At 34.5% G+C, this 25329-nt stretch overlaps 1 protein-coding gene across 1 annotated transcript; it reads right to left on the reverse strand.

The window, feature by feature from the left end:
• Positions 1 to 6789: 6789 nt before the first annotated feature.
• LOC110447271 (chitotriosidase-1-like) lies at positions 6790 to 24959 on the reverse strand. The gene is made up of 16 exons (XM_021492848.1): positions 24885 to 24959; positions 23541 to 23721; positions 22762 to 22984; positions 21706 to 21836; positions 19472 to 19595; positions 19167 to 19352; positions 16924 to 17040; positions 16116 to 16266; positions 15787 to 15955; positions 14956 to 15214; positions 14175 to 14299; positions 11861 to 11984; positions 11470 to 11655; positions 11205 to 11306; positions 10459 to 10702; positions 6790 to 8272 (listed from the first exon to the last, which is right to left on the reverse strand). Exons 1-16 carry the CDS (start codon positions 24940 to 24942, stop codon positions 8100 to 8102), a joined length of 2553 nt encoding a protein of 850 aa, XP_021348523.1. The 5' UTR covers positions 24943 to 24959; the 3' UTR covers positions 6790 to 8099.
• Between the last annotated feature and the right edge of the window lie 370 nt (positions 24960 to 25329).

The raw sequence follows: 25329 nt of genomic DNA on the forward strand, positions 1-25329 counted from the left end.
ATGGTGATAATATAAAAATAGTCATAGCATTACCTATAACTATCTTTCTAGCCGCAAAGTATAGTAATATTACAGACATTTGTTCAATTAAGATCATACAGGTATGTAATTCATATGAATATCATACATCAATACATATTATAATAATGGTTTTTTTTCAATATCAGTGGTATTTTTAGATAATTATGCTGTGTTTTCAGGTAGACTCGAGATTTTATCAACGTGCGAGTATCTAGATACTTCTACCTTATATATTTCTCCATTCATAAAAAGTCAACCTAACACCGTATTTTCCAAATGACTTCTATATATAGGCTCAATGATCGCGCCTCGGTTTAAGACAAACGTAATGCGCATAGGGATACCATAAACCTTAAAACTATATAGAAAAAATATTTTTAAAATTATCGTATCGTCATTTGCTTCTCCATACGCACATTAACGCTGAAAATGGTTGTGTTATCCTCACATTATATTTTCGTAATTTTATAATAATCAATTCATTTTATTTCAACAAATTTTCTTGACAAAGTTGATACGAGTCAATTGGATGGAATAACAGGCAAAGCCTATATAAATTCTCTCCAGCGGTGGCTAAATTAACGGATTCTGTTATTTTTATTTGATTTATTTAATACATCAATTTTGAAATGAAAAATATAAACAAACAAAGATAAGGGATGTTACTCCTTCTTAATTAACATAATTGAAATACAAATACATTCACACTTCTCACATCACACAAAAAACACTTTCACAGGTATTATTTATTTTTACAACAATATACAATGTATATAAGCTATATAGCTAGCAAATCACACAGATATTGGCAGACATTGACCAAAAGTCCATGTGCAAATATATGCACAGGTCACAGTCGCCAAAACTGTTAAGTTATTATAATTTTATATGCAAACACATAGCTACATTGTAGTCTATGTGTAAGTCAATGTATAAGATGGAAACTGTAAAACAAGACAGAGTGAATAAATCTTACAACAAACAATAACAAACAAACATGCTCAACTTAATACTCCTATGTCCGTAGAAGAATACCATTTATAGAAAATTAGGTAAAGTTACTTATTTGTGGAGTATAATTGAAATAGGAATAGTAAAGTATAAAGGTATAAAGTATAAGGTCATGGTTGGTTAGATCGTATAGAGATTAAAACGCCTCGATTTACCAATAAATAACTACATCATTAAGTAACTGTCTGTTTGTTAGTCCATCACAATTAGGACAGCCTTGTAGAAAATTGTTTTTATCAATATGGTTATGATTTCCATAATTATCAATAGAAGTAAACAAAGTAAGTCTGTTTCATATCCAAAAGAGCAAGCACAAGAGGGACAGTCAGTTAAATGGTCATTGAATAAATCAAAACTTAAATTGCTACAGAAGTTTCTAAGTTGACAAAGAATATTATTGGCCCTTCTATCACCTTCAGTTTTAAAAATTAAGATTGATTCATTATCGATAATCATATATTTATTCAGTTTGTGTTTAAAGGTTTCAAGAGTTGGGGAGTTTAAGTGATCATTGGTTAGTTGTGCGACACAATAGAGGGAGGAAACTGTCAAAATAATTGTTAGTTCTGCATATTGGTTGATTAAACAGTCTTGTTTGTCTAAGGGAATAGGGATTATTGTTTTGATTGTTAATGAAAGGATTTAAAACATCTCGTAAGTATTGAGGTGACAGCCATGCATTAATCATTACGTGTTTGTGTTTATTTCTTCTTGTTGACAGAGTTTCCCAACCAAGTTCATTATAAAGTTTATTATGAGATGTTCCAGATCGAAGTCCAGTAATGATTCTGGCTGCTTCTTATTGAATAGATTCTAGAAGTTCTTTAGATTATTGAGTGCAATTATCCCATACTATGTCTGCATATTCCAAAATTGGCCTAATAAATGCAATATAAATTTTAATTAATGATTTACGATTGACTTTAGTTTTAATGTAACGAAAAATATTTAATCTACTATAAGCTTTTTCATATATATTCAGAATGTGTTGTTTCCAAGATGTTTCATCTTAAGTCAGTCCTAGGTGTGTATGTGCTGTTGAGTCAGTGATTTGGCTGTTTTGGAAAGTTATTGGAGGGTGATGTTTGTTATTTTTTCTAGAAAATATTACAGATTTAGTTTTGTTAGGGTTGAATTTGATGTCCCATATACCTGCCCGTTCACCAATGTTAGAGAGATCATTTGTCAGAACTTGTGCTGCATGTGCTTGATTTTAATCTATAATTACATATAAGGAGGTGTCATCTGTAAAAAGCTTAGTATTAGTTGAAACATTGTCAGTGATGTCATTAATATAAAGGAGAAATAGTAAAGGTCCCAGAACAGATCCCGGAGGTACCCCTGTATTTATGTCCTTAAACTCTGAGTGATAACCTTCAGTGGTGACTCTTTGCAATCTAACAGAGAGATAATTTTCAAACCATAAAAGTAGATTTCCATCAATTCCATACGTTTTAAGTTTATATAAGAGACCTTTATGCCACACCCTATCAAAAGCTTTGCTAATATCGCAAAAAATAAATCTGAGCTCCTTTCCCTTGTCCATATTGCTAACAATTTCATTATAAATAAATAGTAGTTGATTAACAGTAGATTCACCTGGTATAAAGCCAGACTGGTGCTTAGTTAAGGTAGAATTTTCAATAAGATAGTTGTAAAGATTTTTGAAGACAATTTTTTCCATTATTTTACTGGAACATGAGGTTATTGAGATTGGTCTATAATTTAAAACATCATTTGATGAACCCTTCCCTTCATATATAGGTTTATATTTGCTTGTTTCAATCTATTTAGTAATATTCCTGATCCAAGTGTTTTGTTAAATAAAAGACAGAGGGGTAATGCAAGTGAGTTACTCATTTTTTTTTTACAACTTTAGGGATTACACCATCAGGGCCATGGGGTTTATTTACATTAAGAATATTAATTTGGTCAGGTACATCTTATTCAGTGATATTTCTGTTAGTTAGTGAGTAGTGCTGTACTGTCTGAGGTAATTCAAGGTCAGGGGATGACGAGGAGATATTAGTAAAGTGATTGTTAAGGACTTCTGCTTTGTCAAGAGGATGGTGAATTAATTGGTCATCATGTTCAAGAGGAGGAATAGAAGGGGATTTGTTGGAGAAATTAGTAATAGATTTTTCAATCTTCCACCATTTGTCTGGGGAGACCATGTTTTCATTAAGACAATTGTCATGTTTTTGAATATAATTTGCTTTTTCCTCACGAATCAAGTCAATAGTTTCATTCCTGAGTATACGAAATCTTTCCCAGTAGTGCGGATTATTTGTAACTTTGGCCTTTCTATGAATTCTATTACGTTGTCTCATTTTCAGCCGAATAATGTTATTCATCCATGGCTTATCATTTGGACGTACAGTGCTTGCTTTGGTAGGGATGAAACTATTGACTTGTTCTATGATTGAATTAATTATAAATGAGTTAAATGCATCAGAGTCCATATTTAATGACAAATTCAACCGACCAATATTGAAAGGGCATTATTCATACTTTCAAAATTAGCTTCATCATATTTACATCAAATACTTTTCTTATAATTCACTTGTTTAAATACAGTAATAGAGATTTGGGCATGAACTGATGAATGGTCACTACAGAAGGGTGGTGATACATAATGATTTTTAATTAAGTTTAGGTTGTTAGTAAAGATGACATCAATAGAAGTGGCACTATCAGGTGTTATTCGTGTAGGTTTATCAATAAGACTAGTTAAGTTGTGCTTTATAAGGAGTCTTGATAAATGATCATTTAGTGGTACATTAAGCATATTAATATTAATATCACATGTAAGTATAATATCCAATGAAGTATCAGAAGCTCTAGTTAAGGTATAATCAAGTTTATCCCAGTATTCAATATTACTATCTGGTCTATAAATTCACCCGAGAAGAAATTTATGATTATAAATTAATACTTCTAACCAGAGTAATTCAGCATCATCCCTTTCCAAGTCCAGCCTTCTTTTTGTTACAACAGTATTGTTATGATACACTGTACCCCCACCCCCCGGACCAGTAGTTCTATCTTTTCTATGAGGAATTGGATTAAAGGGTTGTACTTGAATGTCAAAATCAGATATCAGGGGATTTAAGTGAGATTCAGTTATACATAAAATATCATTATTTTCAAACTCGGCTTCAATAAGTGGGGTTTTATTTCTGAGAGATCGTACATTGAGATGAACCAGATTCAGATTATGTTTAGGTCCAGGATTACTTTCAATGTCACAACAACAGGATAACACTATAAAATGTGAAACAAGAAAGTAAGACATATTGATAAAATAGGTAAACATGTCAATTAATTGCAAATAAGAGTAATGAAAGCCATAACATAGCTGCATACAAATGTGTATGCGCTTAGAAAACTGCCAGTGATCAACCTGGACATCTATTATATTACCCATTGTCAATGTAGAAAAAGCGGGCAGAGTGGGCTCGGTCGATCATCCAGCTGTTAAAAATGTATTCAGACGGGACATATGAACAGTTGTTGAGCAAGAATGTGAGATAACAATAAAACAGACAGGACAATACAACTTCCATACACACACTCACAACAATAACACACAAACACATGCTATTAAACGGAAGCGGAAACTACTCATCAATGTGCTTGAGATGCTTGAAAGCATAGGTCTTCGAGTAATACTTATATAATACATCCAGATTTTTTTAATATAATTGCAATGGTCATTAATATCAATATAGAGCATACATATGCAGATTTTTTTTTTTTTTTTAAAAGAATGTTTTCGATTAAATAGACATACTAGTAGTGAAAGTATAAGAGAAAACATGTATGTGAAATATCTATGTTGAACTCCACAAGCCCCTGTGATCAACACAATAACGCCTGCAATTATCTTTACTAAACGAAAAACACCACTAGAGTATCATTTGCAAAAATTCACAATCGCGTTGTCGTTTTTCTTTTGCGAGTGTTTAGAGATACAGTGGCAGTAGAGTTGAGATTGCATGCGCTTATAGAAACTTAAAATTAAAACAAAAACTTAAATACTTATATTAAGGTTTTCTCTGTCTCTTTTTTAACTTATAATTTATATTTAAAATTAAAAATGCCCGCCTTATCGCCAGTCCACACAATTTCGTTCAATAGTTTTTGAACAGCATATTGTCGTGTGCTGATTGGCAAACAAAGTAGTTCTTTGAAATTTTAACAAACACTTCAATTTTATACCACAATTAAGTATCAATACAATTGCGTATGATATGTATATAGGGTGATTGAAGTTTATCAATAGAACTCTGAGCTGAAAGTTAGATTTTAAATTGTTTCGATTTTCCCCCGGAAAAAAAAATCGCGCATGGACAAATACAGTGAACACCGTAAATCCGACCTTGCCCTCCACGAGGTGGTTATTTTTGGAAGTTTATTCGACTTTTTCTCTTTGCTTATTTTGTGAAGAATCCAGGCGTGAATTTATTTGTTGATTGTATGGGAACCTGACAACAGTCGGTAGATTCTATAACAGCCTTGTTATTTGACCTGTCGTCAGAATTAAACTGAGGAACCGTAGATGCGAGACGCGTGAAACTGATAGCGTTTGAAGTGAGTGATCTTGCGACGGAGCACAGGTAAGGTTCGTTACAAATGTCTGAAATGGTTTTGTGTGCTGTGACTCATTTCAGTAGGTCTGTAACATATGTGTCAGTAGGTCTATATAATGTGTATTTCAGACATTTGTAACAAACCCCTGTTGACCAGTGCAGTGTAACAGACGAAATTTCTGATAATTTGCGTGAGCCTTAAGGGATGTTGGTGTAATACGTAGCACGTATGTTTTCTGATGATATCTGTGATTATGAGGTTTAAAATATAAACGTCAGAAAAGTTTCAATCCGAAAACCTTTGACCGTTGACTTTTGACCTTTTGGTTTGGAATTGACCTTGGTGTTTTCGTGTCTGATTGGTATGTATCACATCTTGTAGTCGTGATACACAAGTCAAGTTTCAGCCGTTTGAAAGTGTTCATCATTGATTCCCTGATTATGCCGTAAAATGGTATGACACGGTTTCTGTTAAAAACTACTAACTGAACAAATTAGGGAAAACTTCGCTATGCTGCCATCATTTGCCCAGAGAAATTTCGGCGTTAAAAAGGGGTTTGGAGGTAACTTGTATTAGGGAAATGTATAAAATAATTCCTAAGAAAACAAGAAAAAGGGACATTGAAATATGCTGGTGGTAAGCGAGGTGACAAATGAGAAAAAGTGGCATTATATCGAGGTTTTACTGTAATATGTTTTATCCCAAAGTCGTAAATCTATAACTATTAAAAGGCGTCTATAGGCACCCTTCCAATGCAGAAAGTCTACATATGTTTCCGAACACTTCACAGTCTTTCAACCTTAAATACCCCTGATGGGTCCTAGTTGGACAAAGTGGTCATATTGTGCAATAAACTGTTAACTTTGTTTGATTTTCTGCATCGACATACCACATTTTCGTAACAAGAGCTCATTTCTTAATAATTTTAGTATGGAACGCCAAATTAACATATACTCCAACAACAATTGAAAATTGGTACAATTAGTAAAACAAAAATAACGTATTTTTAATTGATTCAACCTATCTTTATTTACTTGAAGATAATAATAATAATAATAATCTAAGGTTCTCATATACCGCCTTATCACAACCTAGTTCGTAGGTCGTCTCAAAGCGGTTCATAAATTATTATCCGTGGTTAAAGGCCCTTTGCAACCAGCCAATATCTTTCCCAACTCCCTGAGGACCATACAGCCGGTGCTGCCATTTCGGCGCTCACAGCTAACATTCTACATTTTTAGCACTGCCTTACCTCGTACCGATTTACAGCTGAGTATACTGGAACAAGCAGAGTAAAGTATCTTGTTCAAAGATACTACAGTGCTGTACCGTGACTCGAATTCGCAACCCTTCGGTCCCGAGCCCAGCGTCCTACCACTAGACCACCGTGCCTCCAATATGTGTGCATTTATTCAAATATATGTTAATTTGGCGTTTAATATATAAGTTATCACGTGATAGTGTCCTATAACATCTTGACAAGATGTACACACCATCTTGAATTGATGTACATGCTAGCACCTTTAACGTTTCTATAAATAATGTTCAGCAGCTCAAAATCACACCTGGGCTAACATCTGACAACCTCCTGTGATAGTTACTTTTTGAGGTGTGAACATTTCTATGTTATTTCACGTACCATATATGTATCATCAATCGATATTCTGGGAATGCATTTCGGTTTGGATTCGTAAACAATTCCATTACTTCTTTTTGGGGGTAAAATTTGAATTTGAATTTGAAGATATTTGATACGATATAACCCACATAAGAGCCCCATGTGTTATTGTTTAATATAAGTTTTTCCTGAAAAGAATACTCTCGCCAGCTGTCAATAAGGACACAAACTTCACTCATAAGGGTAGGGATAATTAATTACAGGAAACAAAGTATTTTAGTAAAGGCTGGAGATCCTCAGTGAAGTTATAGCAAGCATGGTTCAATGACTATATAGCTTATATCACCAGTTGTAATGTTCAATTTCCTCGATATGCTTTGCATTGCATACCGGGAAATTTTCGTTAACTTTTGCCTTATCAATCAGAACGAATTTATCATGAAAACAATTATTATTAAACAACATACAATATAATACTATAGTTTTTACCTGTGAAGGGCGAAATTAACATAAGGCGATCATGGATTGTATTGGCAAAGGGCAATTATTTGACTGAGCGAAAGTTTCCCGGTTTTGCTTTCAATTGCGAGCTGATGATGAATAAGTCAATTTCTAAAATATAATGCTTCCGGTAAGAAGATGCATCATTTTATTTGGTGATATTTGAATAAAAAAATAAACATTTCAATTTAAGAAATACTATTAATGGCGCATGTAAAACGCTTTTATTAGATCGTTCACACATTACATATAGTGGTCATCATAACAATTGAAACATTTTACATCAAAACTTGCATTGGGATATATTTGTGCTATCTATAACAATAGGACATATTAATCAGAATTTAAAAGCTATTCAACAGTTTGTGAAGCTGCTCCAGTTGCACACTCTGAGAGCGCGGTCATACGCAGTGTTCCCGGGGCAATTGTATAGATGAGCTACTCCGTGCGAACATTTGTAAAACGTTCTACAGTCGTTTGTATTTGGGTATGGTCCGCCAGTTGGCGAGGTATTACAATCGATGAAGGCTGTAAAAAATCATATACAAATCATCAACAAAAAGAAACCATTCTTTCAATATATTATGGTTATTAATATTATATTTTTTTAGGATTATTCAAATTTTACATATCGCTCTTTATACTCTAAAAGAAATGTATGGCATGGTCTAAAGGTTGTGTAGTATGTATCACTATGAATGTGTGCCTGTGCATGGTCTAAAGGTTGTGTAGTATGTATCACTATGAGTGAGTGTGTGCCTGTTCACGGTCTTTATAGTGTGTGGTGTATATATCACTATGAGTGAGTGTGTATATGTGTATGGTCTTTAGGCTGTGTGGTGTATATATCACTATGAGTGAGTGTGTGCCTGTGCATGGTCTATTGGTTGTGTGGTTAATATATCACTTTGAGTGTGTGTGCCTGTGCATGGACTTTAGCTTGTGTGGTGTATATACCACTTTGAGTGTGTGTGCCTGTGCATTGTCTTTAGACTGTGTGGTTTATATACCACTAAGAGTGTGTGTGCCCGAGCATGGTCTTTAGATTGTGTGATGTATATATCACTATGAGTGAGTGTGTGCCTGTGTATGGTGTGAAGGTTGTGTAGTGTATATATAACTCTGTGGATATTCTCATTGATCCCTATTTCTAACAGCTTATTTAACGTTCAATACCATTTTAATACCGAATGTTACAGCTCAACCGTAATACAATAAATATACCACGTGTCCTCTACTTCAGAGAGAACGATTAGAGTAACAAAGGCATGTCTTCCTCAAGAACAAAACCATATCTTGTCGTCTGAATAGAACGTCCGACCTTAAGCAACAGTGTAACATAGGTTAACTTGAGATTCCATTATCATATGCTGAGCAAATGCTAAAAGGAAGTTTTGTTTTAAAAGCATGTACACCGAGAGGTACGCTTTGTAAAACGATAGTCTCAAGCCCTTCACAGATCAAACTGAGTTAGTTCGAAGATCTTAAAGGACATGTCCACCAAAAATATGCCCATGATGGGAAAAGAATGTATAAAAGGTGGTTGAATTATCAATTGTTAGCTATTTGTCGAACAAAACCTGTGAAGACAAAAATACTTATAGAATTTTGGGCCATCTTTGTCTCAAGTGATGACACAGCTGAGACACTTGATGAAGCAAGATGTTGAATTAGTCCGGGGCTCAAAACAAAACAGTGCCAAACAGAAGGTGAAATATATTCTTTGATATAAAATGGTGCCTCAAATAGGAGTTGTCCGAGTTCCTACTCAAGATGAAGTCACGAAAACAATTCCTGCAGTGTTTTCAGTGTTTGGTGAAGGGACACCCGCTATGTAAATCTAGGTCAAATCCAAATCATGCCACGTCCTCATATCGAGAACTCGGGTAGTGACAACAGAACCACAAGGCTCACTTATAGGCATCATAAAAAAATACACTGATCTTCGAATCAAACCAGGAAGTAACATACTTCCCTATGAGATCATTATAGCAACCATAAAACTGGTAGTCCATAGTCTTCATCAGCCTTCATCTTTTAAAACCTTGTGGTGTAAGTCTATCCGTCAGCACTCGACATCTTTCTCTACGAAAGTTATTAAATTCAAAGCAAGTTCTTGAATACTGAACTTTTTTTGAGAACAGGATGTTCAAGATTGATCAAAAGATCTTTGAAATTCTTCAAAATCCATTCCATTTATTTCACTTCAAAGCGCTAATGGAAAATAACGGATGTTGAGATACCAGAGTACTTTACACTTAATTCACGAGTGAAACTGACAGTTCAGAATATAATTTTGATTAAATTTGATCGCATGGTAGAACCAGAAAAAGGGCGACAAGATCAAATCTCACATCAGTATTCAAGAATGTATCAAAAGAATTAAGGAATGTCTCTACAGTTATGAATGTATAGAGACATAGATAAATTTGTCAGCAATTGGAGATAAAAAAAAAAAGCATTGGTATATCGCAAAGGCCATGGCAGAAGCGTGGTAATAACATGTTCACGCTCAACCAGTAAAATATTCTCATGAAGATCGACTTCTTCTTCATTATTTGTTGAAAAGGAAAGGTACTCGAATGATATAATCGGATGAAACCGCTAACTTTCTAACATTCTTACCAGGAATGTTATTTATCACATATATTAATACCTTTAAGAATGTAATTTAACAAAAGTTAGCATTATTATGAAACTATTGATGCTTATACCTTCTTGGGTTGACGATGGAGGTAGTGTAGTGGTCTCACTCATAGTGGTGGTATCCCAAGTGGTCGTAGGGGAAGTAGAATCGAAGGATTGAATTGATCCATTCGAATAGCCGGTCAAAACATTCTTAACGGTCGAAATGAGGGGGAAGGGGCCATTGGATGACATGCAATTCCCTCTAAAGTCGTCCAGATCCAACGCCCAAACCATGGCGCCACCATATCCCTCTTTTGCAAGCCATATCATCTGTAAACCAACGTTTGATCATTCTACTACAAATTGTTGTAAGGAATAAATGCTACTTCATAAAAAAGCTCCTCCACTCCAATTTTGTTGATACCAAGTGATACCTTTAATTATGTTTCATCGTTTTTGTTCCAAAAATAATGTTCATCTATTTCGAACATACGGTCGGGGAAATTTTTTACAGTCATTTGACATCTAGTTTGGCTTCTTATAATTAACATATTTAAAAATTTCTTACAAAAAACAAATTCTTGGCTATTTACAAGATATGGTCGAGAAAATTTGCAAACTTACAAACGAAAAGAAATATGTGCTATATATCCAAATACTTTATAGTTCCCGTTGATAACAATTTTGTCCTATAATAAGAATCTGTCATGTAGTATTTATATTGTTCATGACAAAAGTCACAATAGTTAATTATAATGATACCTACATTGTATACAGGGTTATACTTATGATACTGAATGAAAATTATGTGGCAGAGAATGAAAGACAGTACCTTATTCATGATGCTAGTTTCGTCGTCATAACCAATCCATTCGTCTCCGTACATAAAAGGTACACTCGATTGGTAATCACGTGTTCCATTTAAATTGCAGATCTGTAACATAAAACACGGGCAATAACTTCACCTATTAGTCACAATAATTCATTTCTCATCACTGAAGACGATAAAATTGAAGCAAAAATGTTTTTTTTAATTCATAATGGCACTCGAATTCATTAGGAAATGTTTCGGTTTATTTATATATAAAACTTGTTACCTCGTAATAAGCAAGGAAGCCTGCCTCTTCTGTGTAATTGCCTGGGGCGCTAGGTCCATTAAAAGGATTTCCAATTCCATTCTTGTTTGCATAATCCACATCAAAGCCACGTCCGAATGTGGCGACACCTATATTGATTTTTTCTTTGTCAACGCCAAGCATTTGCCAATACCTTCCAGCCCAATCCTAAGGGTAACAAAGTGAAATAAGTACTGTTGTCCGCAGTGCAGTTGTTTCATACATTCAGCAATGATCCAATTTACATGTCATTGTCTGGACAGAAGGCCATTATCTGAAATATTTTTTGTTTTGGATTTTTTGTATAAGCAATCAAATTCCCAATGTCTAATGACCATATGAATAAGGGATCGATTCAGGTGCTATTACAAACCATGTTTAGATTGGCTTCGGTTCCAGTTTGCCACGGGAACGCTTTTAATTGACTGTGATGACCGGTCTCTTCGTCCCAGTAGCCATGCATGTCAAACGTCTGGATACTGAGGAAGTCCAAGCTTCTAAAATCAAAAGTTAAAGTTTTTAAACTCCGATCAAGCTGTTAGGAGTAAACAACTTATATCCCTGATTCGTGTAGGAAATCAAAATGTTTATCTTCTACATGAACCGATAATGACTACTCAGACGGTGAACACAAATATAGTAAAACCCCGCTGACTCAAACTCGTGAGGACCAAATCAATAGGAATACATGGTATTCGACGAATCTGAGGTTCATCCAACATCACCATGTTTTTGTCAGGTTGGACGGCAGACATCATGAGCACTGCAAATATCGCGGAAAGTATATGATAGAAACAAAAAGAAGTTCAATCAAAATGACAACATTTAAACAGATTTAGAATTGCTCAGCAATAAATACATATAACCTTCGGTATAACGAAAGGATTAAAATAAACAAGTTGTAATGAATATGTAACGTGCTTGTCGTTACCGGTAAACATAGCCCGCCATACTGTATTCGGCTACGTTAATTTTACAAAATATCAAATCGAAAGGAACTATTCGATGATTGTTAAATTGAAGAACAATTTGAATCCCTGTTATTATAATGTTGATTGATAACAAAATTAACAATCTCGACGTATTCAAGTTTAAATATCTTTAAAGATGGTCGATAATGCGCTTTGTGATTTCAACTTGATATTGCCATACCGAAACATGGCTTTCCACACCAAGTGAATTAACACTTTCGTTAAAACCTCGATGTCAAACATCGTCCGTAAATTATAAATAGGCACACACCATGATATTGCAGCTACAAATAGAACGAGGTAACGGTATCTGAACTTAATGATACTGCCATCAATCCTCTAACTATCTGACATCCTGCCCAAAGGCAAGTCGATTGCTCGCTGTATGTGAGATATATACAAATGCGGTGAAATCCATATTAGCCTAGTTTTAATTTCGCCATTGACGTTTAATTACCATGTAGTTTACGTTGTTTAATTATGTTTACTGTAATGATAACTTGGCCTTAGTCTTACTGATGGCGAAAAGGTGAAAATTAAACTGCAGCGAAAATATCCCTGTATGCAGTATCTGAAAGTTAAAATGAACTATTTGTCAAGGTTTCTATTGCTACTCCTTACAAACGTTTTCGATATATAATCGGCCTCATATGGAAAGAAATCTTGTTCGCATTTGAATGAATTGTTATAATTTCTTCTCAATATATCTCATTCTTGCATTCGTTTTGTTACTCACAATATGCTCCCAAATACCTGTGTACATTGTATTTATATTCGCCTTTCTTAGAAAAGGAAGCACTCATAACAAGGAAACGATGGCATTCCTTCAGTTTGATATGATGTATGGAAATGTCAACAGCGACAAAATAAAATGTGATAAAAGAAACCATTTTTGAGGAGAGCATGCTCAAGATTATTTCAAAGAGCTTTCGAATTCTTAAAATCAGCATCTGTATGATATATTGTCGTCACATTTTAATTCTGATTAAACAGAACTAAGAATGGTAGTAATATCAGCTTTGACGAGCAGAAGGCTGAGCATTAAAAGGATTATTGAGAAGTTTCGGGATAACATACTAGCAAACAATTGATTTGTACACATCTGAATTGTTCCGGTCGATGTAATGCTGTCATTTTTATGGTTTAAGGAGGTAGTGGTGAACATGATTGAATTGCGATTTTAAAGATTATTTTTGTGTAGAATGAATCATTAATTATGAGACTATTGTGTATTATTTCTTATTGTAAAACCACGACGTTTGTTGATTTTAGCCTTAATTGTACTTAGATATCTAAGATAATGAATTGTTTCTAACCACACATTACGAGTGACCAAATCACAAAGCTAGCCTTACTTAAATAGGTATTTCAACATGTAGGTATTTCAACATTACATAGCTGGTTGAGAAGGTAAAGTGTTGATCTATTTGCGATTGAATATTACAGTGTGTATAAGTTAGATGGGAGATACAGATTTACTCCGATATCTGAAGTATTTAATTGCTTAAAACGTTAAATGGATCATGATTAACTCAGAGGTATAACTGTTAATATCTTTACTTGACGGGTGATATAGTGAAACAAAATAGATGGAACATACCACAGTGTGAATACAAAAGGACGAAATCAGACGCGGAACCCAGCGACATAAACCTAGGAGACACAAAAACAAGAAGAAGGGCAGAGAGAAGGATAGTATCGTGACTGTAGTCTTACTCTGACAGGGCCTTCACGTCGTATGCGTAGTCAATGTGTTCTTGTTCCGCAGCCACAGCAGCTGTCAACATCAGCCGAGGTGTGTCGTCTGATCGCACTTCGTTTTCGAATTGCCGACTTAGTAACTGGGGAAAATAACGAAAGAGAGTTTATTCACTATTTCCAAAACATCTGTTGTCCATATATTTTTTTTTAAATATATAAGTTATATCAAGTCGAATGGCACCATTGGGTGAAAGCTACCTTATGGTATGTTTCAAATTTACAGAATGAGTAAATTATATATTTGTGCATTTTATTTACAATTGAAAGACGACAAAACATGACTTATAAGTAAATAAAATAGTATGTTTACTTTACGAATACATTAATCATTTAAATGTCACTTTCTAAATCTTTTCAGCAGGGCTGGTTATTACATTCAATGTCATTCTTTACTTATGTATGTACTTTTCTGATTTATTAGTGGGTGTTTTTGTTTTTTTAATATAAAAATAACGTTTGTTTCATTTTCTCGTCTTCAGTTCTGACCAAACTTCTACATATGTAGGTACAGTTCCCATATTTACAATATTTTGTTCGGTCTCTTGCAATTTTGCTGGTTTTTAACCAGAAACTAATATCGTATCATGCTTTAAGTATGCGTCGGACAATACTAAAAAAAATCATAGATTTGAGATTTAAATGAGATTTTAACTGTCGGCAATCTATTTTCATAAACATTTTCCTTCTTTGAATGTTCGCGCGCATGTTGCATACAAAGCAATAATTTAATACTAACATCGACGAGAATGCCAAAATTCTTTTTGTCCGTGTCTTCATTAGATCCTTCTCTTTGAGCTGGGTACTGCCATGCCAAATCAAGGCCGTCAAATCCATACAATCGTAGAAACGCGACGGTTGAATTCGCAAAGGTCCTCCTCCGTTTGGGTCGTGAAACCATGAAGGAGAAACTTTCACTTCCCTGTTCCCAACCACCAACAGAAAGCAACACCTTCAGGTCGGCGTTATTTGTCTTCAAGGCGGTGACACGTTCGTATCTGTTTTGTATAAAAAATACAAGTTTTGTGGCTTTTTTTGAAAAATACCCTGCTGATCCTATATCAGGATCTTGATACTACAATAAATCAACTTCTGCTAAAATAATAATACAATATATTCCGCATACCTACAATGTTAGTAAAATTTATAATATACTTGTCTGGGGTAACGGTTATTTTGCATATGCGATAATGCTAGCTACTCATATGCCATATCTCTGGCCGGCCCACATCCACACGGCATGCACGCACCATATCCATTTTACTTCCGGTTTTTCAGAAAAATCACGTCTGAATCATACTCGATTTGTGATTATGCCAATAATTTTGACGTTGTTCCCAAATTTGTACAACATGTTGTTATGAGAAAAGAATATTCCTCCCATGTATAAAACCCAAACCCGAATTGGATTGATAGGTGTGAGGATGATAAACGTGTTATATCATAACTTTTTTTCTATGAAGTGACGCATAAATAGATTTTTCTTAACCTTCACCAATTGTCATGAAATCGTTTGCAATCAAACACATACCAAGCAAAATTCATATGTGCACACAAATATACTTCTTACATCATCGTATCGTTCTCAGAGGAAGCCTGAAGCTCGCAATCGTCCGAAACCTCGGCAAAGGCTACAATCACGTGGGTACAGAGATTGGGATCTATGTCCTCAGCCATGAATTTGCCATCTCCTCTACGATTCTCCGACCACACGGTGAAGTAACACACTCGTCTGTACTCTGTCAAATGGTACATAAATGAGGATGAATATGATTAATATTTATGTACGTTTGTTTCCAATTGTATAAAACATGCAATAACTGAAAATCATCAATTTCGTATGAAGGTGTTACTTTCAAAATACTTTAACCTAATTAATCATCGATAAATACAACTCACGTTTTGGAGTGTCCGCCTCAACAAACACGTCCTTTACAGTGTTAATTAGTGGAAAGCGACGATCAGATTTGTTGCAGTATTGACTATAATCGTCGAATGTGAACGACCATACTGCTGCACCGCCATAGCCTTCTTCGACAATCCATTCCGCCTGTTTATTAGACACATATGGAACATACGCATGAAAAAGTGATCCCTTTTGGAGTGTGACTGGTAAAAGTGTTAACTAGAATAGGACCTTTTTTGAAAATTTAGGGATCAACTTTAGCTCAAAACTATGTATTAAGATTAGTATGCTATATAAATAGACACCTATAATATAATATGGAATATGGAAAAGCATTATTTGAAAATTACTACGTCTTTCTAGGTGCGATAATTTTCATGTTTATTACATAACTGTTCATTTCTATTAAATAAATTTTTCATGTTAATTACAGAACTGTTGATGTTCTGCTGTTAGTTTGTTCATGTTCGTTACAAAGACTGTTCATATACTTCTTCAGATAGTCTGTTAATGTTCGTTACAAAGAGTGCTGATGCTCTTCAGATAGTCTGTTCATGTTTATTGCATAGACTGTTCGCTTCATCAGATATATTTTTTATATTCATTATATAGACTGATCAGTTTTATCAGATAGACTGTCCATGTTCATTGCATAGCCTTTCATGTTCATTTCATAGACTGTCTGTGTTTAGGACATAGTCTCTTCTTTTTTTTGAATAGGAAGATTTGATATTTCCAATATTTATTTGACATTCAGACATTTGAAACAAGAGATAAAAAAGCATGAAAACTTTATATTGCCTTCTCTTTGAAGCTTTCTGTGTCATCATAACCAATCCACTGACTGCCATTGACGTAGTACGGCACACCATAATCTCTATACATGGCACCCTGGTTCATTTCGAGGGCTTTACATATCTGAAATGTTATCAAACATGAAGTTTTCACTGTATTCTATTGTATTTGGATTTTTAAAATGCATTTTTCCTTTATATCTACATCCCTAAACCATTCTTTTCAACATTAGTCACATTTATAATAAATCAACATAGTTTCTATCCAAGAATATCTAAGTAGGCTGTAGTAATGTTAGATTATGTCAGTTATACGCTCATTATAACGGATTATGGAGAGTATCGTTAGGTATACAGAACAACTGGATTATCAAGTGTTCTAGACATGAATGGTCGGTAAATAATTAATAAGTTATTTGCTATATCAATGCCTGTGATACCAACGTTCTTGTAAGTTTTCGAAAACAATTACAAGGAAAACTGAGGAAAGTCGAACCAGGTTTTTTTAACAGGACCATATATCTCTGAATTTCAAACTACTATGTTCAAATAATTAAATATTGTTCCTTTAAGATGGTGACACTCATTCCGAAATGCGCGGTAATGCGGCTCAACTTACCTCGGCACGGGACAAGTTGAACCAAAACCTGGGACAAATTGAGCCGTTCGGCACGGATAATTAGGGCTTGAGGTCCCGGGGTCATAACAAAGACCCAAGGACATGTAAATATATGCATGGTTTATGGGATATGTAATATTAGGTTTTTAGTACAATTGAAAAAGGTTAGAATTTTAAGGATGAAGACGAAAAATGACCCTTTACTTGAAAATTTCTTCAGGGTGGGCAAAAATATTCATCATTGATGCAAAATATGTTTGCTCTTATAATAGGTCTTTGCTTTTTATTGTCAAGATGTTCAAACAAATGTGGCATCAGAATCAGTGAAAGTAACGTCAAAACCCTTTGTAATACTCTTTGCCCCTGCTGACTCAACAAACCCCGTGGTTACATTTAATTTGCTCACCAAGTACTTGGTTTGTGGGCTACATTTTTCAGTTTATGTTTACTCGGTAGGTTACTATTTTGCATTTTAATATGAAACATTTTCTGCTTGAAAACCAATCCAGCGGAATGACCCTGGATTATTGAAGATTTCCATGTGTTCATTTTCATGGAAGTGTTTTAAAAAGATGAATTTGCTACCATTAGTATAATGTCTATACATTTATGCAAAATATATGTATGTACGTCGTACCTCACTGTGTGACATGTACCTCTACTGAGTTTTCAAAAACAATACGATAAAATGTCCCTAAAATCACTTATATCTCTCGATCTGAGGGCTACTTCCTCCCCAAAATATGACTACTCTCTGCCAGGAAGAGACTACTCCCTAATGAATATTTGTAAGCGGAGCTTATACAATTTCAACCAATGAAACATTTGGTAGGCGGTGCCTTCTTCGTGACGCAGGTGACGTCACAATTTAAAACCAAAGGACAACAGCGAAAATGGCCATCGATGTAGGCCGTTTTGATACATGTAATCTTACTGATTAGGAATTACAGCATAGTTTGGACGCTAAAAATATAGCTTAAATATAAAAGCTATTGTTAAGACAGTACTTCATTACTTATTTAATTGAACGGAATGCCGGTGGCGTCGACGATTAGGACAGAGCAAGCCCAGAGGCGGTGAACGTGTGTACATGCAAGTGTTATGCTTATATGCAAGTGTTATGCTTATAAAGTGGATGGGACTAAATATGGTAGGAAATCAATAGTGACTATTAGATATGGTCTACATAAATACTTCTTGAATGCTAGAAATGAAGATATCATCAACGACGATTCATACAGCACTTCCAATTGTGATGGGGTTTTTTCTGTTTGAAATTGTTTCAAGAAATGAATTATTAAATCCATTTGTTAAGTTGCATTAATTTGTTTCGTTATGATAAAGCATTTATAGAGTGGGTAATTCGTGAAATAGCAAATGTATGGTCACCCTTGGTGAAGAACTATTTCTTCAGCGGCTTTGCCGCCTCTGGAAATAGTTCTTCATCTCGTGGGATCATAAATTTGCTATTTCCCTCATACCCATTCTATAACTGTATAATATTATACAGTGTTACATTTTTTGTCACATACCTCCTGATTTTAATATATTTGGGTTTTTTACAACTCATTTCATAGATATTCCTTATTGTTTAACGTTTAAACGTAGTTTATAACGTAACATGAACGTACCTCATAATAAGACATGAAGCCTAGGGTTTCAGAGTAAAGACCCACAGTGCTTGGTCCATCATTATTTGCTCCAACGCTGAAGTCGGATTCGTTAGCAAGTGTATAACCTCCTCCATAGGTTGCCATTCCTACATTAATCATCGATTTAGGAATTCCAAGAAAAGCAAAATACTCGGCAATCGATTTCTGTAAGCAAAGAAGCAAATGCTATGTTCATCCAATCATAAAGATTAATCATTTGTAAAATAAATTGCGTTTTAAAATTAGCTAATAAAAAAAAGTGAAAAAATCGATTTCTTGTGTACCATATTGCCAAACTTTTCTGCCCCGACGGCACCGTCCCTAGCAACCCTGCGGCTGTGATGAGCAGTTACGCTGGAGCCGCTAAACAGACTGAAAGACTCTGTATTGACAAAGTCATAGTTGTCCCTGTAATAAAAAAGGCAGATTCAGCAGTTAAACATCAAAGAAGTAAAATATTTCAAAATCGAATATCCATTTAAACCAAGAAAAACAAGTGTGACGTTGCGATTAACCACGACAGACAATGGCGATGTTTATATTAAGATCATCCCCGACCATAATACATAGCTGATATACATAACAGGATCAACACAAAGGGTAAAGCATGCTCGATGATCAGAAACGGACAAATGATATCAAAACGGGAAAACAAAGGGACAAAACACAAAAGTCTTTAGTTGCAGCAGACATTTCTTTGTTGGAAATCACTTCACGATGAGACTCGTTCCTTCAGTGAATATTGAAGCCTTTTCAGTAGAAATCCTGTTTCAGTTATTTTTTAATAAGGATACGTATATATATAACATTCTGATAACAGACACAAAAGTAACTATTCAATAACTAAACATTTTCATTATAATAATATTCAATATTCATCATTTTTAATAGCTATTGGTATCTTCATAAGAAAAGCCAACAGATCAGCTGAAAGTCATCGTAAGTAAATCTCAATTAAGATACTGAATATTGAAACAATTTAGCTCCTTGATTAATAAACACGTTTGTTACCAAAATCATCTTGTAACAAAACGGAATTCCAAAATGTAAACAAAACCGTCTTAGACTATAAATTGATAAAGCTAAGGCAAAAAATGAATCAGGAAAGATTTTCATTGAGACACTTGACTAAGTACGAGGGAACTAATATTAGGTGTTAAATAAAGGTACAGTGTAATTGGCTTGTTAAAGACGATACTCGCCATGAAATCTTAGGTCAAAGGTCAAGTTAATGTCACTTCCTCAAACCTAGAAATCGGGTAGTGACAACAAAAGCCCAAAACACAGTAATGAACATAATCAAAAACATCGACCTTAATATCGCACAACGAAATAGCATGTGTTCCTATTAGATCGTGATTTCAACCGTTAAACTGGCCCCTAGTCTTCATCAATCTACATCTTTGGAAAGTCTGTGTTGTCTAGGAAGGAAGTTATGATATGCGGTTAGGTTATAAATCTACGTAAACATTCAAAGGGTGTATTTCTAGATAAACATTTAAAGGGTGTGCATCTACGCGATAGAGTTTTTTTACTTGAATATATACAGGGTGTGTTACTAAATAAACATATACAGGGTGTGTTTCTTTACAGTTTTTCACTGGGGAGATAATTATATATGATTTAATCGTGGATATGTAAACATGCTATGGCACGGAGTACAATGAACACACTTATATGAGCTGGTTATTGAATAATGAAAAGGAATATCTAAACTAGTTTAAAAACTTTAAACTAAAATTTGAAACTAGATACAATATTTTGAATTATTATTATGTGGGCAATGCCATTTTGCGTCAATTGAAAGGATTATGCAACAAATGCACAGGCCATGTAATATCATTTCGCCCGGTCACATTTAACTGACATCTGGTGAACTAGTTGCAATAAATGTTGAACGTTAAGCAAGGAATAACAACTACCAATTTTAACGACATCGGTATGTCCAAGCCAGGGGACAGAACCCATTGCCTTTCTCACCTAGGCGAACGTTCAACATTAGCCAAAATTGATGATTTGCCAAACAAGTTGCAAGGAAACAAAAGGTAATTCGAAGTAAAGAGAAATACAAAGATCCCAAATATTGCAATGAGTGCAACAGATTTATTTTAGTATCTTTTCTGTTCCAAATGAGATGGTAAAACGCAATTCTTCAGTCTGCAGTGGGTAACCTCATTAGTTGCCTCTTACGACCGTGCAGTGGATATTATTTTTCAATCTCCAACCTGCAGGAGTATTAAAGCCAACGCTGTCGAAGGAAACTGTCATTATATGAATAATGGTCTACCGTTAATCGCTTAATTCATGATTGATGTTCAGAATAGTGATGTTAATAAGAGTAATTGACATCAATTGAACAGATGATGTTCGTACCCCGGTGTATTCCTGGTTGATTAAATGTTAAAGTGAGAAACAATTTTCGTAAACGATATTTTGTCTTTAGAACATAAAGTATGCATACTCAGTATTACGGGAAAAAATGTCATTAGCTATGAATGAATGAAGAAAATAAACTTACATAATGGTTGATTTGATGGTATATTTATCATAGTATGCGTCTACGTCTTCAAGTGTTTGTCCTACCAGATCAGCAACAAGCAGCAAGCGATCGGAAGTTGTGTTTTCGTTATCAAAGGCTGCACGTAGATCCTGTGATTACAAAGTCACAATTACTATTTTGTTGTGAATTGCTGACAAAAGTATTCAAATTGTTGTATTAAAGATCGTGTGTTCGACAGAAAATTTCATTTTTCAAACACAGGTTTCATCGAACAGATGCAAATGTTGTTAACCTGAATTTCAAGAAGAATTAAACGAGAAACCCTTCAGTGGTATACAAGCTAAAGTATTAAGGATAAAAAACACTTTATCATATAAACTTTATTTGTTTTACAACTTAATATACATCCTTAACTATTAATGTTATCACCTGCCTCCTTTAAAGTATTGATTCAGGAATTTATCGTACATTATTTGATATGCAAATGAGTGCACTTTCCTCAATGACATCATATATATCATAAAGATACGGGAGAAGTTGTTAAAGATTATCTTGTTTTAATGCTCGGTCTAAGGAGAATCTGATATACCCGGGTATTGGCCAAAGGCAAAGAACATGTCGGCATATGATCTCTATGATAGCTTAAGCAAGTTCATTCTTCACAATCATCTTTGTCACCAATATTTCAACTTTGAATGTAATATAGATAAGAAATTGTGCATACATCAATATCACAAAATGTTTTGATGCAACATGAACAAAACTATGTGTGGTAAAGGAAACAACGTGCAACAATTTCGTCCTTTAGTTAATTATTTTGAAGGTGTGCTCGGAGAATGGGGATCCGGATGTTAACTATAGCCTTTTCTACTGAGGTCAACATGGCAAAACTCATTGTTAACGCGGACACTGTTACATATATCAACAATGCCACAATACCCAATTCATTCACTTGTTGTTCGGATGTCACTCAATCTTAGAATGATCTTAACTAAGGGTCTGGTTTAAAAGGATGTTAGCATTCAAGCAATTGTCAACTTTCATAAACGTTTGTATATTGGTTTGATTTTATACCTGGCTCACTGTTAAGAAGTTAGTAGCGTTGGGTTTCTTCCAAGCTATAGCAAACCCATCAAAGCTGTATTTTCTGCAGAAATCTATGGCAGACTGAGTAAACGTGGCTCTGGATGTACTGTCTTGCACAATATCGTCCATATCCCCTGCTGTTGAGTCTGCTAGCAACACCAGTGACTTCAGTTTTGGGTTGATTAATGTGAGATTGGTGAAAGGAATGTAGCTGAAAGTTTATAAGTTTGTATTTGTTATCAGTTAATACATACATTGCTTTGTAGGAATGTATTTTGTTTGTGTGCATTTAAGTCAACATTGATCAATACTTATCGCATGTATCCTATATCCGCAACACACCAAAGAGTAAAAATTAAATGATTGAAGTTTACATCTCAATAAGGTAAATGTATCCCTATTTATCACTAAAATTATTACAAAATTCGTGATTTCCTGTTTTGCTTAGTTATAAAAAATATAAAATGCGTATCGTTATTAAATGTTTATCGTTATAAAATGTGTATCGTTATAAAATGTGTAACTTTATAAAATGTGTATCGTTATAAAATGTGTAACGTTATAAAATGTGTAACGTTATATAATGTGTATCGTTATACAATGTGTAATATTATAAAGAGTTTAGTATTCAGCTTTTCTCGTAGGCTGTTTTCCTATGTTTTTCATTTGATGATTTTTATCGTTATGTTACGTTTTCTTACTAGATGCTCCTTTCTTCATTTCTAGTGTTTATTTTTTATTTGTTATAATTGCATATGTTAACTTACTATTTCATATCTGCCACTACACGCCTGAACACTTTCGGTTTGTTCTTCCTAACCATGGCCTGTGCCATTACAATGTGCGTGCAGAGGTATGGGTCGATCATGTCAGGTGTAAAGGCGCCAATGTCGTATCGTTCTGCGGCCCAAATATCGTAGTAGCAGAGGAGACGCCGTTCTCCAGAGGCTGTCAACACAGAAAATCTCATTCATTCGTAAAACAACGTATACATATATCCAAGGTCCTTGCTATAGAAGGCCAAAAGCTATAAGAGCAAGGACAGTAGATATTTTGATCAAATCATGAAGTGCTTCAACACCAGTTTCCTGACTAAGCACAGTTGTCATTTTCCAAATAGGAGGTACTAAGAAACCCATGTCAAATATTTAACAGACGATAGTCATCTACTACAGTATCGATATATAGATATACGGTAAAATCTTTAAATGTGTAAGTACACTTCAATTTGAGAGAATTCATGATTTACGTAACTCATAATATGCCCTCATATACTACCAAATTAAAATACAAATGCAGATCAAATAGCCTATATTTGTATTGTGAACGAAATGGCATTCACGCCTATCTATAATTCTACATTTGTTTTTAAAATGTTATACAAACAAGATACTAAGTGCTTTGTAAAAATGTTTTCATAGTTTGTTAATAATTTTAACTAAAATAAGAATTCAGTAAAACGACGAGATAATACCGACATGTCAACAAAATCGTAATTCGAATTGAAAATCGATAATACCAGGGCAAAATAATAACAAAAGAAAGATTAAAAGTGTGGAAACGTTAGTTTAAACATGATAAAAGAATGAAGAAGAGGAGAGAGAGCTACTTGCGGGTCGGGAAGGACAAATCTCAACATGGGGGTTAAGACAAAATGTGCAGACAATATTTGCCGCGTCAAAACATTTTTCTGAACAAATAAATTCAGAAAACCAATTTAAATGTTTCAATTCAATTCCCAAGCAAGTTTATATTTACTCATCTTACAACTAGAAATCCTCTCTTTGCTTTAGTCTGCCTATATGTGACGCCACAGCGCGCACAAATTCCAGCGCAGACATCTTACACTGTACATAATGGGGCATATTTGTGTGAGAATCATCTTGATCAAACTTTTGTTTTACAAAATAAGGATTGTGAATTTCGAATCATTTAATAGCTTACATCCGTAATCAGATATCTGTTGACCAGAAGACGGGTCTGTAATTCGACTTGCTCTCAATAAATTGCATATTATAAATCTGAAACCCTTTAAGAAGCAGTCATTGTCTCTCTTACTATACAATCGAACTATCAATTCTTATCCATGGAAAAAATAGCACATAACTCACCACGGTACGATAAACACAACACTACTGCAACGCTAAGAAAAACTTTCAGGTCGACCATCTTTTGTGTTTCTACGATCCGTCTCACGGCCAGGTAACGTTTAACTGTTCAATTAATTGACTCTGATAGTCGACCTCATATAGTGGAGCACGGTACCGCCCTCGTTCTGACTGATCAATGGGCTTGCTACGCTTACGTGTCCTTCCAGCCATACACTGCGTGTGAATGACTAGCGTAGGTGAACGAAATGTTATAGTCTGTTTCGGTGACTGCTCGAGCTTTTAGTAATTTGATTTTCTGTTTAACCAACAAAAAAATATTGAAAAAACATCTCTTAATTTTATATAAATGGTCGGATCCAGGAATTCTAAAATTTAGAAGCGCAGAGTTCTTGTGTGATCTGGGACATCATTGGAGTGTGATTACACTTTTTTATATTATCAAATT

This window comes from Mizuhopecten yessoensis, unplaced genomic scaffold, assembly GCF_002113885.1.
Source record: "Mizuhopecten yessoensis strain PY_sf001 unplaced genomic scaffold, ASM211388v2 scaffold3259, whole genome shotgun sequence".
Taxonomy (NCBI): domain Eukaryota; kingdom Metazoa; phylum Mollusca; class Bivalvia; order Pectinida; family Pectinidae; genus Mizuhopecten; species Mizuhopecten yessoensis.

What these genes read in the sequence shown, in the direction of transcription:
- LOC110447271 (XM_021492848.1), bottom strand. Translation starts at nt 24,942, where the DNA reads ATGGTCGACCTGAAAGTTTTTCTTAGCGTTGCAGTAGTGTTGTGTTTA. An exon ending in GTTGTGTTTATCGTACCGTG is followed by an intron (nt 23,722 to 24,884) that starts GTGAGTTATGTG and finishes CTGTGTTGACAG; the next exon opens with CCTCTGGAGAACGGCGTCTC. An exon ending in CAGAAAAGTTTGGCAATATG is followed by an intron (nt 19,353 to 19,471) that starts GTACACAAGAAA and finishes CTTTGCTTACAG; the next exon opens with AAATCGATTGCCGAGTATTT.